Here is a 17,120-nt window from a genome sequence, read left to right on the forward strand (position 1 = left end):
CTAGGTCAGGCCAGCTTAGAGGAGCAATGATCAAGGGGGCGGGAAGGGAATTGGGTGCTGAGGTAAGCAGAATCAGTGCGATTTCAGAGCATCTGGGGCTGTTGGGTGCCGTGCATTCTGTGAGCAGGGAATCTGCAGGACCTGTCCCGTTCAGTACGGATGTGGCACCCCGGCTTTAAAAGCCCAACTTATTCAGTGCAGAGGCGCCTCGCTATCCATGGGCCCTTCGTCTTGCTAGGGTAGCTGAAGGAGCGTCTCCACCCCCATTGTTCTGCCTGGACACTGAGATCCAGCACCAAGGGCCTTCTGGCGGTTACCTCGCTGCGAGAAGCCAAGTTACAGGGAACCAGGCAGAGGGCCTTCTCGGTGGTGGCACCCACCCTGTGGAACACCGTCCCTTCAGATGTCAAAGAGATAAACAACTACCTGACATTTAGAAGACATCTGAAGGCAGCCCTGTTCAGGGAAGTTTTTAATGTGTGACATTTTAATATTATTATTATTATTATTAGGGTGGGATGGCTGTGTGATGAGTTCAAACCTTTTCCACTCTTCTTCTCTCTCCCCCCCCCCCCCGGCCGGCAGGTTGACAGACTGATGGAGTTATATTTCAAGTACCTGGATGCAATGCAAGCAGCCGATAAGAAGATCGAAGGAGAAAAGCATGTAGGTATCATCACCCCCCACCCCACCCCCCTCCTGTCAATTCATTATGAAATGATGCCTGCAAGTTCCCTGAAATGCTAAAAGCTCCCCATATGAACCAACCCAGACCCTGCGGCCGTTATTCGAGGCCCTACTTCGTGTGCCCCCCCCCCCCGGTGAGAGATCCAGAGGACGCCAACACGAGAACAGGGCCTTTTCTGCGTTGGCTCCCCCTTTGTGGAACGCTCTCCCAGGGAGGCTTGCTAGGCGCTGTCATTACATTATCTTTGGGCACTAGCTTAAATTTTGCTCTGTAACCAGGCCTTCAGCCTTTAACTATCAGTGGCCTTTTAGAAGTGGGTTGGATGTTTTTAATGTAACCCCCCCCCCCCCATTTGATGCATATGTCAGGTTTCCTTTTACCTCTTTGTGCTTTTAGTGCATTGAGTTGCTTCGGGCAAGGTAAAGTGCCTAACACATTTAATGAATATTATTAATAATAAATAATGGTATTAATAATTTTTAGGTTCTTAAAGAGACAGCTGCGGTTTGCTCAAGGGCTCGCTTGCTTCCTGCCCCACTGCCTGCGAGCTCACCAAAAGCGTCCTCCAGACACGAAGGCCTGCTGCCCAGCTTAAGCAAGGGGGCATGCGTGTGTTGTTCTCCATTCAGTTCAGCACTGGAGAATAATTTGCAAAAAACCTGCAGTTATAGGGTGGTTTATAAATTCAAATAATAATACAGTAGACCCTCAGGTTACGTTACTCTCGAGTAACATAAACTTCAGGTTGTGAACGCAGCAAACCTGGAATTCTTTTTCTGAGTTTCGCCGCTGCGCATGCACGGAAGCGGCGCCTCTGGGCACGAATTTTTCGGGGGGCGCTTGGACCCCAGGAACAAATTAAATGCATATCCAGAGGGTCCACTGTAGTAATAAGATTAGTAATAACAATACCTACCACGAGTTTGGTTTTTAAAGTTTTTTAAAAAATATTTTATCGAAGTCTGTCAAATCCATTCAAAAATAATAGCCAAAAAAGCAGCACAGTGTATCCAAGAGCGGCTTTATATTTGGTTGGTAGAGGACTTAGGGAAGCCAGATTCCACATTGTCCCGTGGAGAAGGCATCCGTCCCTGTGCATTGGAGCTCTGAAACACAGTAGAGTCACAGGTGAGGAAGCAGGTGTCCCTGCAGGCAGGACATGGCAAGGACCCCAAGGAATGCTGCCGCTCAGAAAATCTCAATGTGTCAGGTTGTGGCGAACAAGTCTCCCCTCTTCCCCAGTCCATTTCATGTTTTATTTGAGAAAAAAAGTGGCGAGCCACCACAGCTCTTTAACTCCCTCAGAGACGAGGCGCAATTATAGAGCCTCAGCGGTGATCTCTGCAGAAAGGGAGGCAAAGGCAGGTGATGACTTAATGCATTTCTTCTTAGTTCTGCGAGGAAATTATGCTCAGCAGGTTTATTCAATAAAAGCGCTCTCGCCGGATACTTCGCGCCATAACGACTTACAAATTAGATGCTAATTGTGCCACTGTTAAGTCATTCCATCCTTGAAAGGGAGAATCGGCTTCCGTGGGCTTTGATAGCCTAAATGGGGTTTTGGAATTAACCTGGCATTTGAGTGGGGCAGCAAATGGCTTGAATTGCACAGAAGTGCCTTGCGAGAGGGTGATCATGAAAGGGGTTAATGCGGAGCGTGAGGAACAGCAGCGTTTGCCGGAGGCTCCGCAGCCCAGCTGAACTTCCTCAGCTGCTCAGACCTTCCTCACCTGGGCTCTGAGCTGAAGCCCTTTACATCCGTTGCCGGCTGAGAGCACAGCTGCCGACCCTAAAAGCCCCATGATGTCTCATCCCAAACAGAGTGAAAAAACTTGCAAGGCCTGCACCTGTTTTATATGGGACAACTCAGCTCACAGGGAACACTTTGCTAGATTGGCCACAGGCCTGATCCTGCAGGCTCTCCTTATGTTCTCCTGCAAACGTGACTAGCAACAAGCAACGTTGTCCCTCCCATTAGCCCAACACCGACTCCTCCTTCAGGGGTTCTACATTTGTGTGCGTTTTGCATTGCTTATCATTTTGCCCTGCAAGTGTCGGGTCTCACATCTGGTGCCAAACTTGCAGCTCTCCCCCACGCTTGAGCCTCTAAAGGAAGTTTTGAGCCTTCCTTCTTGAGGCTGCAGCTGTTACATAAATGCCCCTTCAGTGCCAACTCTGAAAGCTGGAGAGAGAAATCAGGCCTTCAGTCCAGTGTTTTCGCCTCCCTTGGTTTGAGCGCCCCTTTATGGGGCCGGTGTGTGTGTGTGTGTGTGCTGGCCTTCAAGGATCAGTCCTCCTCCCTCCCCACCTGGCATAGATTTGAGTTGGCCCCCTCGGCCTCTTCCCCTCTTCCAGCAGCCCCAGCTGGTGGAAGCAGGAAGATCTTGCCTCTGCCAGCCTCCTTCATCAGCCTTTGCTCAGCTTCGCCGCAGTTGCTCCTCACGCCCCAGCTGGCCTGACGGGCTGTCCCAACCTGTCTGTCACCCTGACAGCTGATTTTAATTGGGAAGCGGGAAGAGATAATCTAGCCTGACACTCGTGCTTACCTTGCACAGAGCAGCCGGAGCGGTCTGCGCTGCTGTGCCCCCTGGCCGCAAAAAGGTGTGCCAACAGGGCATGTGCCACCGAGCCGCGTCCTGCAGAAGTTGCTCCTCCAGGAGGCAGTGACAGCCACCAACTTGAGCTTTGAAAGGGGACGAGACAAATTTGTGAAGGAGACTATGGACAGTTGGAGGCAGCAATGCTTATGAATATCAGTTGCTGGGAATTGCTGAAGACAGGAAGGCTTTTGTGCTCATATCCCGCTTGTGGGTTTCCCACAGACACCTGGTTGGCCACTGGGAGAACAAGGTGCTGGACTAGATGGGCCACAGGCCTGATCCAGCACAATCCTCTTTCATTTTTAAGCAGTGGAAGAAGCAGCAAAGTAGCCTTCCGAGGACGTTTCCGGGCACAATTCAAAGTGTTGCTGCTGACCTCTAAAGCCCTAAACGGCCTCAAAGGCCCAGTAGACCTGAAGGAGCGTCTCCACCCCCATCGTTCTGCCTGGACACTGAGGTCCAGCGCCGAGGGCCTTCTGGCGGTTCCCTCACTGTGAGAAGCCAAGTTACAGGGAACCAGGCAGAGGGCCTTCTCAGTGGTGGCACCCGCCCTGTGGGACGCCCTCCCACCAGATGTCAAAGAGAACAACAACTACCAGACTTTTAGAAGACATCTGAAGGCAGCCCTCTTTAGGGAAGCTTTTAATGTTTAATAGGTTATTGTATTGTAGTGTTTTGTTGGAAGCTGCCCAGAGTGGCTGGGGAAACCCAGCCAGATGGGCGGGGAATAAATTATTATTATTATTATTATTATTATTATTATTATTATTATTATTATTATTATTATTCCTGGACCCCCTGGCAGAGGACCAGAAGGAAGATCCTTCCTAAGCCCCAATAAAGCAGCCAGCCACTTCCTGTCCCCTTGCACACCCGCGGAGTACCCAAGGGAAATGGCCTTGATGCTTGATTTTCCAGCACCCAGAATCCTGCCACCCGTTGTGGCAGGCCGGGGTGGCTGAGAGGAGAGGAGCAGGGGCAGAATCTCCGCTGGGATCAGGAAGCCTGCCTGCTTGAATCTGCAGCAGGCCCCGCTGGGCTTTGGCAATCGTCATTTTGCCATTCCCCAACTGTCAGTCCAGCCTCATTACTGTGAGGGGAGCTTGCTTCAGTTTCACAGGAGCCCATCTTATTGCTGTCGTCTCCCATCAGCATGGGGCATCTCGCGGCAGATAAGGAATGGCACCTGAGCATTCATTTGGAGGTTAGCATCTTGACGGCTGCACAGGGTTTGGGGGGGGGGGAGAGAGGCAGAGTGGCTGTTTGGTGTTTGCACGGGGAAAAGATCAACAACAGTTTGGAGGGGGAGGAATGGTGGTTGTGAACAGGGCTTTAAAAAAATGGCATGGTGGTGCCGCAGCCACCCACGCACCAGCTCCCTGCACGCTGGCAAGCAGCTTTGGCTAAGTTTCCCGGGGCTCGCCGTGTTTTTTGTCTTGCTGCCAGCCCCGCAGGGAGAGGCCCCCGCCTTGCACGAGAGAAGAGCCGTCCCGGTTTCCGCCTGCGCAATCAGCGGATCCGGCCTCCAAATCACTTCGTTATCCTGGATTGCAGGTGTCGTGCGTCTCGCGCCTCAGATGTCAGCTTGAGCTGCCACGGCTGATGGCTTCGAAAACACTTGCCATTCGCATTTCTAAAAAATAAAAATCAAGAGTTGTCAAGGCGGAAGGGCAGAAATTAGGAGCTGGAGAGGCAAGGGGGGGGAGAGCCTCCTGCCAGGGCTTGTAGATTGCCAGTGACATTCCTGCTAATCCTGAGCCAGGATTTTAAGGGTCTTTGAGGCTCCAGCGCATTCTCCGAGAGGCAGCCGCCACAAGCCAGGTCAGTGCCTGGTCACAAGAGGGCAGGTCCTTGTTGTAGCAAAGGGTCTGGGTCATAGAATCATAGAGCTGTAGAGGTGCAAGGGGCATCTAGTCCAACCCCCTGCCATTCGGGAGCCACACCTAAAGAGGCCCTGACAGATGGCGACCCAACCTCTCCTTAAAACTATCAAACCAGAAAAGGGTGGGGTGGCTTGCCAAAAGGCGGCGGCTTTTGAACGTCCAAAACCGAGACTGCAAGGTGTGGTTCTGCAAAAGCTGGAGTAGGGAAGCGGAAGAAGTGAAAAATCAGGAATGGAGCTGAACAGGGGGGTCCCTTTTTGAGTCTCAAACTCTCAGGGGAAGGGGAGCACACCTGTTTTTGTCACCTGCCTTGACAAAGAGGGGGTGTTTTCAAGGCCCTGGCAGACCACAAGATGAAGCTGGGCGAGTCCTACGCTGTGCTGCTTGGATTTTGGTCTTGGTCAGGTGGGCAAAAGAAGCCCGTTGGGTGGAAGTCGGAGGACAGTATAGGAATACGAGAGCTCCAGAGGGCAGCAACATGAGAACGGGGCCTTTTTTGCGGTGGCTCCCTGATTGTGGAATGCTCTCCCCAGGGAGGCTCACCTCGCACTTTCATTACATATCTTTAGGCACCAGGCAAAAACGTTTCTCTGTCACCAGGCCTTTGACTGATTCACATTCTGTGTCCTTTCCAGTGTGTTTGGCTGGGGGGCGGGGGCGGTTATTGGTTTGTTTTTGTTTTTATTATGTGTTTTGTGTTCTCGTTTTGTATTTTTCTGTTGCGAGCCACCCTGTGATCTTCGGGTGAAAGTTAATAAATAAATAGGTAAATAGAAACCATTCTCTCCTGATAATACCCTTCGTTAAACTATGGAACTCACTGCTACAGGATGGATGGCTTTAAAAGAGGTTTAGACAGTTTCACATAGGAAAGGGCTCTCAGTGGCTCCTAGCCATCATGACTGGGCTCTGCCGGATCCAGCAGGCTGTTCTTAGGGTCTTAGGTTCTTAGCATTGCTGCTGCCCCTGGACTCCTCCCGTGGGCTGCTGCTTTGCCTAGCAGTTTGCTTTCAGACCTTCCTCAGTCTGGGACCTCTGTTGCTTCGTGTGGGCTCTGGGGAAGGAAGGTCTGGGGCTGGGCAGCTGGCTGGGGGAGCCAGAGGAGCTTGCCGCTGCCACGCAGCCTTGCCTTTCCCCTGTTTTTGCTTGCAACACACACACACACACACAGGAGGGGGGGTCCCTCCTTGCCAAGTCTTGCAGGTACAGCGGGTGCCGGCTCTAATGAGGAGACATAGCTCCGGCGGACTGCCATGCACCTGCTGGGCCGCCATATAATAAATCACAGCAGCAGCAGGGAGCTCGCGGGTTGGCAAAACAAAATTCCAGCGTGAGGATAGCAAAAGGTCACGTGTGGCAAGCATTACTGCTGGCGCAGGGCCAGCAGGAAGCGGAGGGTGGGCTGGGAGTGGGGGGTCCGCAGGGACATGTTTTGCCCAGGAACAAATGGCTCTTTCACTGCACGAGGGATTTCTGTGGACTTTGCAATCGGAGCTGCTCCTGGTGCTTCTCTTCCAGGTCTTGCGCGATGCTTTGGTTGAGACTCTTTAATTGTGGGGTGCTGGACTAGGGGACCCTAGGTAAAGGTAAAGGGAACCCTGACCATTAGGTCCAGTCATGGCCGGCTCTGGGGTTGCGGCGCTCATCTCGCTTTATTGGCCGAGGGAGCCGGCGTACAGCTTCCAGGTCATGTGGCCAGCAGGACTAAGCCGCTTCTGGTGAACCAGAGCAGCGCACGGAAACGCCGTTTACCTTCCCGCCGGTGCGGTACCTATTTATCTACTTGCACTTTGACGTGCTTTCGAACTGCTAGGTTGGCAGGAGCAGGGACCGAGCAATGGGAGCTCACCCCATCGTGGGGATTCGAACCGCCAACCTTCTGATCGGCAAGCCCTAGGCTCTGTGGTTTAACCCACAGCACCACCCGCGTCCCAGGGGACCCTAGGGGACCTTTCCAACTCTGTGATTCTGTGATTCCAGGACATGGTCCGCCGGGGAGAGATCATTGATGATGACATGGAGGATGAGTTCTACCTCCGCCGCCTGGACGCCGGCCTCTTCGTCCTCCAGCTCATCTGCTACATCATGGCGGAGATCTGCAATGCCAGCATTCCCCAGGTGAGGGCAGCACGGCTGCCGCGTAACCCCGCACCCCCAGTGTTCATGCTCTGAGGGCCCCCGCTGGACTGTGTCTTTGCTTCTGTACCAGGGAGGACCCAGATCTCAGCGCATCTGCATAAGGGGGTGCTTGGTCACACATTTTATGCTGCAACCCCTTTTTTAATTTCCCTTTGGCTAGGGATGAAGGTGGCAGCCTTTCTAGAAGGTGGGTGTCCCTGTTTCCCCTCCCCTCCTTGGGCTAACACACCTGGGTGGGGGGAGAGAGGGATTCAGCAAGGTTTTCCTTTGTCCACATGGGCTGCTTCCTGCCACATGCAGAATCATGGAATTGGAAGGCTTCCAACCAAAGGGTTCTCTACTCCAACCCTCTGCAATGCCCTGATCCCAAGGCCAGATATGCAGGGCTGCTCATTCCTGCTTGCACATATAAAGGCACTTTCATTTCTGGCCATTTTGGGGCCGTGTGAGTGTGCTGTGTCTCAGTCTCAGTCAGTTTTATTGCACATAGCCAAAGGCTGCCGCAATGTACACAGAATTATTTGACAATTAAAAGAAAATATACTGAATTGGTAAAAAAAGACTTAAAACATTTATATTATTAAAACATTACATACTCTAAACAAAGAAGAGAAGAAGAAGAGTTTGGATTTGATATCCCGCCTTTCACTCCCCTTCAGGAGTCTCAAAGCGGCTAACAATCTCCTTTCCCTTCCTCCCCCACAACAAACACTCTGTGAGGTGAGTGGGGCTGAGAGATTTCAAAGAAGTGTGACTGGCCCAAGGTCACCCAGCAGCTGCATGTGGAGGAGCGGAGACGCGAACCCGGTTACCCAGACTACGTGACTACCGCTCTTAACCACTACACCACACTGGCTCTCAAAGCTATAAACAAAGCTATAAAAGTACCCCAATGTACAAATAAAAACATTAAACAATACAATTCATAAGCTAAAATCATCACATGGTCACTAATGTTAAAAACAATATCAATTAATACAGTGTGCAATTTATACTCAGAGTTTGGTGACAAAGATAGAGCATAGCCTGAGGTAGATAGATAGGATCAAATAAATTCATCTCCTTTACAGTTAATGGCTACCTTGGCTATATAATTTGCTCTAATTTTCCTAGCAGCAGTTGCAAAAAGTGCTACCCGCCAGATCACATACTTATCTGTGTCTGCAAGGAGATATAACATCATATCAAGGGGGTTCTGGCCAGGGGACCCTGTCATTATAGGTACCAAAAATCTTTTTCTTGCATCATTATATAATGGACAGTGCAAGATATAATGCATAAGGTCCTCTACTTCAGAACATCCCCTAATGCAAACACGTTCGTTTTTTGGTATGCCTCTATGTCTCCCATCTCTATAAGCAAAGCTTATTGTATTTAGTCGTAGCTCTGTAAAAGCTTTTCGAAGCTGTGCAAAAGTCAATTCATTAAAATAAGATATGTGTTCATTGACCTCTCTAAGTTTAAAATACAATGGGGCGCATGTAGATGTGCACATAGAGTTTAGATCGTTTTTAGTTGCCACTGCCCTTATGGTTCGTTTAAAAATATTTTTCTGTGAATATAAGGGGAGTTCTTTAATCTCAGTCACTGAGAGGTCATATTTGCCCATCAGTTGGGCAGCATGATGTACCCAGTTTTTAAAGGGTAATCCATTTGAGAGCTCAATCAGGCATTTTTTTGGTAGCCTAGTGTTGTCCATCTGTTGAACTCTTAACCAGTAACAGAGAATTCTTTTATCTATTTGGCTCTCTATGCTCAACATGCGAGTTTTCAACCTGACCATGGCAGATTGCACGTCTTTGGGTAAACCTAAAAGAACTCTTAAAAAATAATTCTGTGGGGGTTCCAGACCGGAGACCTTTGAGGTACCCCAAACCTCTGCACCATATAAAATATGGGCCATTGTTTTTGCTTTATACACAGATAGAGCTGGGTTGACCAGATTTCCACCTTTACAGGCAGCAAATTTCAGAATGGCTTTTGCTGATTTAAAGGCTTACAATTTAATATTGGATAGCTGTGTATTCCAAGAGGCCGTTTCTGAATAAATCAATCCCAGATATTTAAACGTATTTACTTGGTTTATGATGTGTTCATCCAGGTGCCAAACATGCTTTTTAGAACGCTTCCCAAATACAATGACTTGCATCTTATCATAGTTTATAGATAAAGCATTCCTCGTGCAATATGAACTTAGTTTTGCAAGCAGCCGTCTCAGGCCCACCTGGGTTCTAGATACAAGTACTAGGTCATCAGCATACATACAAGGCCAGATATGCAGGGCTGCTCATTCCTGCTCGCACATATAAAGGCACTTTCATTTCTGGCCATTTTGGGGCCGTGTGAGTGTGCTGTGTCAAGATCCTGGCACAATTCAACCAAGCTGCCTCACTGGGGAAAAAACCCAACTCTCCTGTGGGTTTTTTGTTCTCTGTTTCCATTACAATTACTGCAGATTTCTCTCTCTCTCTCTCTCTCTCTCTCTCTCTCTCTCTCTCTCTCTTTTGCTCCCACCCTCTCTTGTTTTTCATTCCCTGGCCAGATTCGTCAGCGAGTCCATCAGATCCTGAACATGAGGGGAAGCTCCATCAAAATAGTTCGGCACATCATCAAAGGTGAGTCTTTGAGCCCTGGAGTGGGGGAACGGCTTCTTCTGAGGTCCCACTCAGGCTCCTGTTTGGTCAGCAGCCCCAGCAGAAAGCAGGGAGCCAGCCTCTCAGACTCAAGCACATGGAGCCGGGCAAGAGACCGCCTCTCTGCCTATTCATCCAGCCGCCGTGACCCTTTGGGCAGACCCTGCCTTCCAGCCCCATTGTGCTGCCTACGAGATTGTCGAAAGTAAATGTTTGGTTCAAAGCCGTCGCCAGCAGCAAGGTCTGGGCTGGCCTCTGTGGCTCCTGACCTGTGGGCTTCTGCACATAGCTGTCAACGTTTCCCTTTTTTAAAAAGGGAAGTCCCCTTATTCCGAATAGGATTCCTCGCAAGAAAAGGGAAAAGTTGACAGCTATGCTTCTGCACTGAAGAGGAGCGGTGGCATTTAGGAGACCCCTAAATTTAGATGCAGGATGCTTTGATGGCAGGCCTGCTAGGCAAGGCTTGGGGAGAGAACGAGTGTGGTGTAGTGGTTAGAAGGTCCGACTCTTAATGCAATAAATAACTAAAAACAAAATTAATAATAATAATAATAATAATAATAAATTTTATTTATATCCCGCCCTCCCCAGCCGAAGTCGGGCTCAGGGCGGCTAACAACAATCAAATAATCAAACAATCAAATAATCCAACATTCTAAAAACATTTCATTATAAAAATTAATTAAAATCAAATTTATGGCAACCGTTAAGCAAATTCTGTGCAGGTTGCCGGAGGAGGGAGTCAGGCTGCGCCCTGACCAAAGGCCTGGTGGAACAACTCTGTCTTGCAGGCCCTGTGGAAAGATGTCAGGTCCTGCAGGGCTCTAGTCTCTTGTGACAGAGCGTTCCACCAGATTGGAGCCGCAGCCGATAAAGCCCTGGCTCCTCTTCCACCACCTCTAGCCTCCCAGCCCTAGATCTCCCACTGCAGGGTCCTGAGTCTCCCTGAGAAATGCACAGTTCACCTTCTGACCTGAACCGGCACACGTGAGGTTACAACAGCACCCAGGTGCTCTGACCCACCTTAGGAGGGTCCGGGGCAAGTGGGGCTTCCTCAAGTCCCCCATCAGGCTCCAGGTAGCCACCCCCCTCCCCCTGTGTAGGGGGGGCGCAGAGCTGGATTCCTGCTTTTCTCCACCAGTGTGGGATTCTGCTCACCTTGAGCCTCGCACAGCTGGAGTCGTAAGCCATTCTTGCTGCAGGAAGAAGACAGGTTCTTCTTGAGGGAGGGGGTTTCCTTGGGGCTTGGAGCCAGATGGTGGTGGGGAGTGGCAGGAGCACCCAAGCAGCAGCAGAAGCCGCTCCCTCCCCACTCCACCAGCGGAGGCTCAGCTAATTCAGCATCTTCTGCCTCCTTCCCTTTTCCCGCTTTGCATTCAGGGCTCTGGTCCCCTTCTCTCTCCTGCTTTTTTGCATGCTAATTGGAAGCCTGTTTCTTAGTTTGATTTTTATGGCCTACATATTTTCCCTGTTTCTCTGGCAGCCTGACAGCTGATGGGTCCCTGGGGAGGGCCAAGAATTGCTTTGGATGCAAAGGGAGAGAGAAATTGGTCTCTCCATTTATTTTAAGTGGGGATGGAGGCAAGCAGGGAGGGGCAGCAGCCTCATTAAGGCTCCTCTCTGATGGCTGACCAGGCTGGGCTTTGGGGAGAAATTTTGGAGGTGGGGGTGCAGCTACCTTGGTGGAGAGACAGACCACCCTGGGTGCCCCACTGAGGCAGGGGACTTTGGGGTGTGAGAGATCCAATAACTGTTGAAGCAAGTGTTGGCGATAGGTTTAGCTCCTTCTCCCTCTCTCTGAGTGCCATGTATGGGGTCCTGTTTATTGGGATTTGTTAAAGCTATATTGATGGGAGTGGTGACCACCAAGCTAGATAACATCGTTGTTAGCATTAGCATTCCTATACCACTTTATATCAAAGCAGTCTACAACACATTAAAACAATCTACAACGAAACATTGCTGAATAAAGTACACATTCAGAGCAGGAATTAACAGGAAACTAAAATGCTATCTTAAAATTTTCAAAATAAAACATTGCAAAACAGGTCAACCACAAAATGCACATTTGAGTCAGCAGAGTTAACAAAAAAAAAGTAGACATTTTAAAAGAATCTGACATCAAGAATCACAAAACAGAGAAACCAGTAGGAGAACACTTCAATCTCCCAGGACATTCTATACAAGATCTCAAAGTAGCTGTTTTACTACAAAGGAATTTCAGAAATAGACTGGAAAGAGAAGCTGCTGAATTGCAACTCATTACCAAACTTAAAACCATGGAGAGACCTGGTCTGAACAGAGACATTGGATTCCTATCTCATTATACATGACTAAGCCATTTCTCACCTTCTCACCCCTTGCCTTTTCCTGTAAGACCTATTGCAGTCGTTAAGAGTCGTCAACAGGCTCATCTCAGCTACCTGCCAATCTCCCATTCCCACCACCCTTCTGAGTAATACCCCTCCCCACCTTCTCACTATATAGAAGGATCTGGCAACTTCTGTTTCAGTGTATCTGAAGAAGTGTGCATGCACACGAAAGCTCATACCAAGAACTAACTTAGTTGGTCTTTAAGGTGCTACTGGAAGGAATTTTTTTATTTTGACTATGGCAGACCAACACGGCTACCTATCTGTTACTTAAAAGAATGAGAAAAAGAGAGCCAGATGAAATTGCCGTTCCCATCTCTTTGACTGCTGTGAGAAGAGGATGCTGGACTAATGGGCCCAGGGCCTGATCCAGGAGGCTTTTCTCTTGTTCTCATATATTGACCTCTGCTTATTTGCTTGAGCTTGAATGCATTAAATTGTTCCTTGCCTGTAGACACTTCCTGCCTCTTCTGTGTCTCGTTCACTCCCTGGGACACATAGTCATTTGAACAGTGCAGGTTAATCAGTTTGGCTGTGTGTAGATCCTGCCTAAGATCAAAGTGTGGGAGCAGATTTCCTTTTGGGTGCCTTGGTGTGGGCTCACTTCCCAGGGGGGAGGGGAACATGGGAGAGGCACATCCCACCAGACAGAGCAAGGAGTAGCCCTCCCATTTCCACCTCCACCTTAACTTCCCTAGGCATCAGAAGCCCGCAGGCCTTCCCACCTTCTCCAGAAGAATGCTTGACTTGCTGCTGCTGCTGCAGAATTTGCCACCCCAAAAGAGTGGCCTCCTGGCGGTTGGTTGAGAAGAGTGTTGGCTCGCTTGTCTGCGTCTTCCAGTTTAGCCTCCTTAGGTGGCTAATGGCATCTCGGCAGCCCAGCACTGAAGATGCAGGGGGGGGGGGAGAGCAGTGACCTTGAGGTGCCTTCGCAAGTGATGCGGAGAAGCCATTTCTCTCCCTAATGGAGCCTCGTTGTGCTCAGGACTCGTGGATATGGTTCGTGGGGCGTGTAAGGCCAGAATCGGCTCTCCAGGAGTTGAGTGATGGGCCTGCAGTTTGACACATCTTGCCAGGTGTGCTCTCGGTCGCTGATGCTTTTGTTTGGCACAGAGCAGCACTGGGCAAAGGCTTTTCTCTGGCCAAACGGGAAGGGGGATGAGACTCACACCTTAGGAAATGGTGGCTGTAGCATTTCTTCTGAGCGTGATAGGAGAGCCTCCTGTCTGAGTTCCAAGCAGAGTAAGAGAAATGCCAGAATCGGCTCATGCAAAAATAACGTCTCTAGTACCGGTTGTCTGCAAAATGCTTTGAAACTCTTACTTATCCATGCAGCAGCCCTGTGTGGTAGGAGAAGGCAGACAGAGAGGGAGAAAGAATTGCAAAGGAGCAGATTTCAGCCCGGACTTCTTCTGAGCCAGTCCCTGCCCCCACTTCCCACTGGCATCCCACAACCTGCATCAGCATGAAAAAAACACACAATTACAAACATAACCATAAGCAGAAACAATAAGTAAAACATCAAAAAGTATGCAACCAAACTGAACGATTTCCACATATGGCATAATAAAATCTAAAGATACAACAAATTAATACTGATAGCAGCAGCAGCAGCAACAACCTGAAACAAAAATCCCCAAACAAGACCCCTTCGGGAGAGTCTGTTCAGCAGCTTCAGCTTCTGCAGCTGGAGTCAGTCCCAGACCCACTTCTCATGCCAGATGGAAAAGGCCTGCAAGGCAGGGAGCAAGTCTCCCAGGACTCCCAGCCAAGAAGGGCTTTTCCTGGCCTGGTGTCTTGCTGACCTTTTGGACTCCAGCCCTGCTGGTTGGGACTGACTGGAGTGCTGGTTCGAAACATCTGCAGGGGGTCAAGCAGGGGGAGGCTGTGGTGGAACAAGACCAGAGGCGAGAAGGCGCTGTTTGGAGAAGCAGGGATGAGCAAGCCTAGATTGGGGGGCTGGTTTGTAGAATCAATACACCACTTACTAGCAAGGTGTTTTGCAGTTCTTGCCCCTTTTGTGCTTACAGTGCCCCAGTTACTGGGGGGGGGGGGAGATGTGCAAATGGTCCAGGGATTTAAGCCTAGCTTTGAGGCCATTGCTCTGCCCCCTCCACCCTGCAAAAGGCAGGTCTCCCCTCTCTTTCACATAAGCCCAGAGGGGCAGCTGCTGCTTGCTGCTGTGACTTCTCCCGCTCGGTTCCCCTCCTCCCCGCAGTCTCTGGAAGTGAGGAGCAGAGCCTGCCCTGCCTGTTGGAGCAAGTCGAGCCATGGAGGGCACAGCCCCCATTGCAGCAGCTGCTGCCAGGCTTGGGCTTCATGCATATTCAAGGCTCTCCTCCCAGGAGCCCTGGCAGAGGCGGCAGCAGAGCAGCGTTGTTTGTGTGTGCTGCTTGAGGTGAGGGGGGAGCAGCGTCCCCATGCATTAGGGGGCTCACAGACCCCCCTGCCCTGTATTAATGGGAGCCCTTTGCCCCGCAAGCTGTTACGGCTCTGTTTTGGAGACCGGGTGGCACCCTGCACAGGAACGGAGAAAGCTGCTCCTTTCCCCTCTGAGGCACCTCTGGAATTACTGGGAGAATGGCAGGTTTTCCACAGGTATCTGGGTGGCTGCTGTGAGAACAGGATGCTGGCCTAGATGGCCCACTGGCCTGATCCAGCAGAATCTGCTTGAGTTCTTATGTGGTCACAGGAAGGGCCGGTTTGCCATGCCCTGCTCAGCTCCTGGCTGCCCCCCTCTGCTTCCCCTCAGCTGCCCTCCTTCCCATAATGAATATCCCCACCCCACCCCCATAAGTAGCGGCCAAACATGGCACCAAGTATGTCTGCTGATTTCAAGGGGTGGGGGGTGGGGTGAGGCATTGCTTAATAGGGCCCCTTACCTCCTAATTGAAGCTCAGAAGACAAAGCTTCTCCCTTTCTGTTCCCATCTTACCTGGATTTCAGTTGCTGGGGGGGGGGGGTTGTGGAGCTACAGCCGCGGCTTCTTCTGCTGAGCGCCACCTCTTGTCTTCCTGCAGAGTATGCGGAGAACATCGGGGACGGGAAGAACCCCGAATTCCGGGAGAGCGAGCAGAAGCGGATTGTGGAGCTGCTGGAGAATTTCTGAGGGTCCCCCACTCAGCGGCTGCAGCACCACCCCTTTCAGGACCCCGTGACCTCATGCTGCAACTCTGGAGCCACAGAAAGGACTTGCTGGAGGAAATAAGCCTATGGGCGGCTTTTTGAGATATTAAAGGATATTTTGTTTTGGTTTTTTCCTTACGTTTCCCGACTGAGTCTCTGCTGTGGGAGCACAGGATGAGGCCCACCTCTTTGAAGTGGAATGGATTGCTTTGGGTCATAGTGAACCATGTCTGCATCTGTTATGTCCCACTTTATTTCCAGGTTTGGGGCAGGCTAAAAGTTGAGGGGTTCTTGATGCTATTTGATGGTCCTTTGCAGCATCCATTAGATCTTGTGATGGTGGCTGCTCTGCAGTCCCAGTTTCCTTACCCCAGTATGGAGCCCAGGGTGCCTATGGGTTGACTGATTCCATTTTATACTCTCCTTTCTCCCACGGGAGCTCAGAGCTGTGAACAGAGCCAGTGTGGTGTAGTGGTTAGAGCATTGGACTAGGGCCTGGGTGAGAGACCAGGGTTCAAAACTCTACTCAGCCATGATGTTCACTGGGGGTGGCCGTGGGGCCCAGCCACTGCCTCTCAGCTTAACTTACGTCGCAGGGCGGTTGTGGGGATTAAGTGGGGAGGAAGAGAGCCACGTGCTATGCCACTCTGAGGCCCTGGGGCGGGCGGGAGGGGAAGCGGAATATAAATGCAACAAATAAATAACCTATGCATTTCTAAAATCAAAACTGCACAAGGCAAAACCAGCTGCTAAACAATCAGTAAACAATATTTATTCATTTCATAAAATTTATTCATGGCTTGATTCTGAAAAAAAATCTCCCAAGTGGTTTACAAAAGAGAAAACAGTAAAATAAAAAATGTACAACCCTACTTAAAAGCTTACAAAATATGAAATACTAAAACATATACAAATTACCTTAACTTTCTTATCATTTGGGTAGGCTTGTCTAAACGAGAATGTTTTTAGCAGGTGCCAAAATGAACACTTATTTCAATAGGCAGGGAGTTCCAAAGTGCAGGCGCTGCCACACTAAATGATCAAAATGTACAGAAGTGGAATACATGTTGTGTGGCCTCTGTAGCAGCACCATTTCTGCTGGTTGGAGTGGCCGGTTGAGCACAGAAAGAGCTTTTAAGCTCTCTGCATTCCTGGTGCGGGCAAGGGCTGCCCTGGTATGCCGTCCGAGAAGTTGGATATGGCCCTGGCAAGGTCCAGCGAAAGCATCACCTAGCCACCATGCGGAGCGAGCCTTGCCCACCCCACTCCCTGGAAAGCAGAGAGCCTTAAGGCTCTTTACGCGCTGGTTAACCCCGACCAGACCTGGCAAAAAGAGCTTGCAAGGCCTGCTTGGTATGTGGACTCCTGAAGTATGGAGGTTTCTCTCTCCCCACTGGCCACGGGGGAAGCTCCAAGGGTCTTGGCACACACACTTTTCATGCATATGCTGAACATAAGATGTGTCTGTTGCTCCTTTGGTTATAGCTGCTTAGACTAGGATGTTCCTTGGGGGTCCCTTCTGACTCTTATGATTCAAACGTCCTTAAGGATCAGAGCCCAAACCAACTTTTTCTCCTGCTGCGGTTGGTTTTTCTGGAGTCGCTTTCCACCCCCCAATGCTCGTGCCGTCCCCGTAGAGCAGGGGTCAGCAAACTTTTTCAGCAGGCGGCTGGTCCACC

The 17,120-nt window shown here is 50.3% G+C and overlaps 1 protein-coding gene across 1 annotated transcript in view; it reads left to right on the forward strand.

The window, feature by feature from the left end:
* CTNNBL1 (catenin beta like 1) overlaps nt 1-15,575 on the forward strand; it is an 87,936-nt gene extending 72,361 nt beyond the window's left edge. The window contains exons 13-16 of the mRNA XM_083507432.1: nt 586-666; nt 7,152-7,289; nt 9,853-9,925; nt 15,336-15,575. Of these exons, the coding sequence (XP_083363558.1) occupies nt 586-666; nt 7,152-7,289; nt 9,853-9,925; nt 15,336-15,424 (381 nt within the window). The 3' untranslated portion in view covers nt 15,425-15,575. The remainder of the gene's footprint in view (nt 1-585; nt 667-7,151; nt 7,290-9,852; nt 9,926-15,335) is intronic.
* Nucleotides 15,576-17,120: the final 1,545 nt, after the last annotated feature.

This window comes from Podarcis liolepis (genome assembly GCF_965112155.1).
Source record: "Podarcis liolepis genome assembly, chromosome: 6".
Classification (NCBI taxonomy): Eukaryota; Metazoa; Chordata; class Lepidosauria; order Squamata; family Lacertidae; genus Podarcis; species Podarcis liolepis.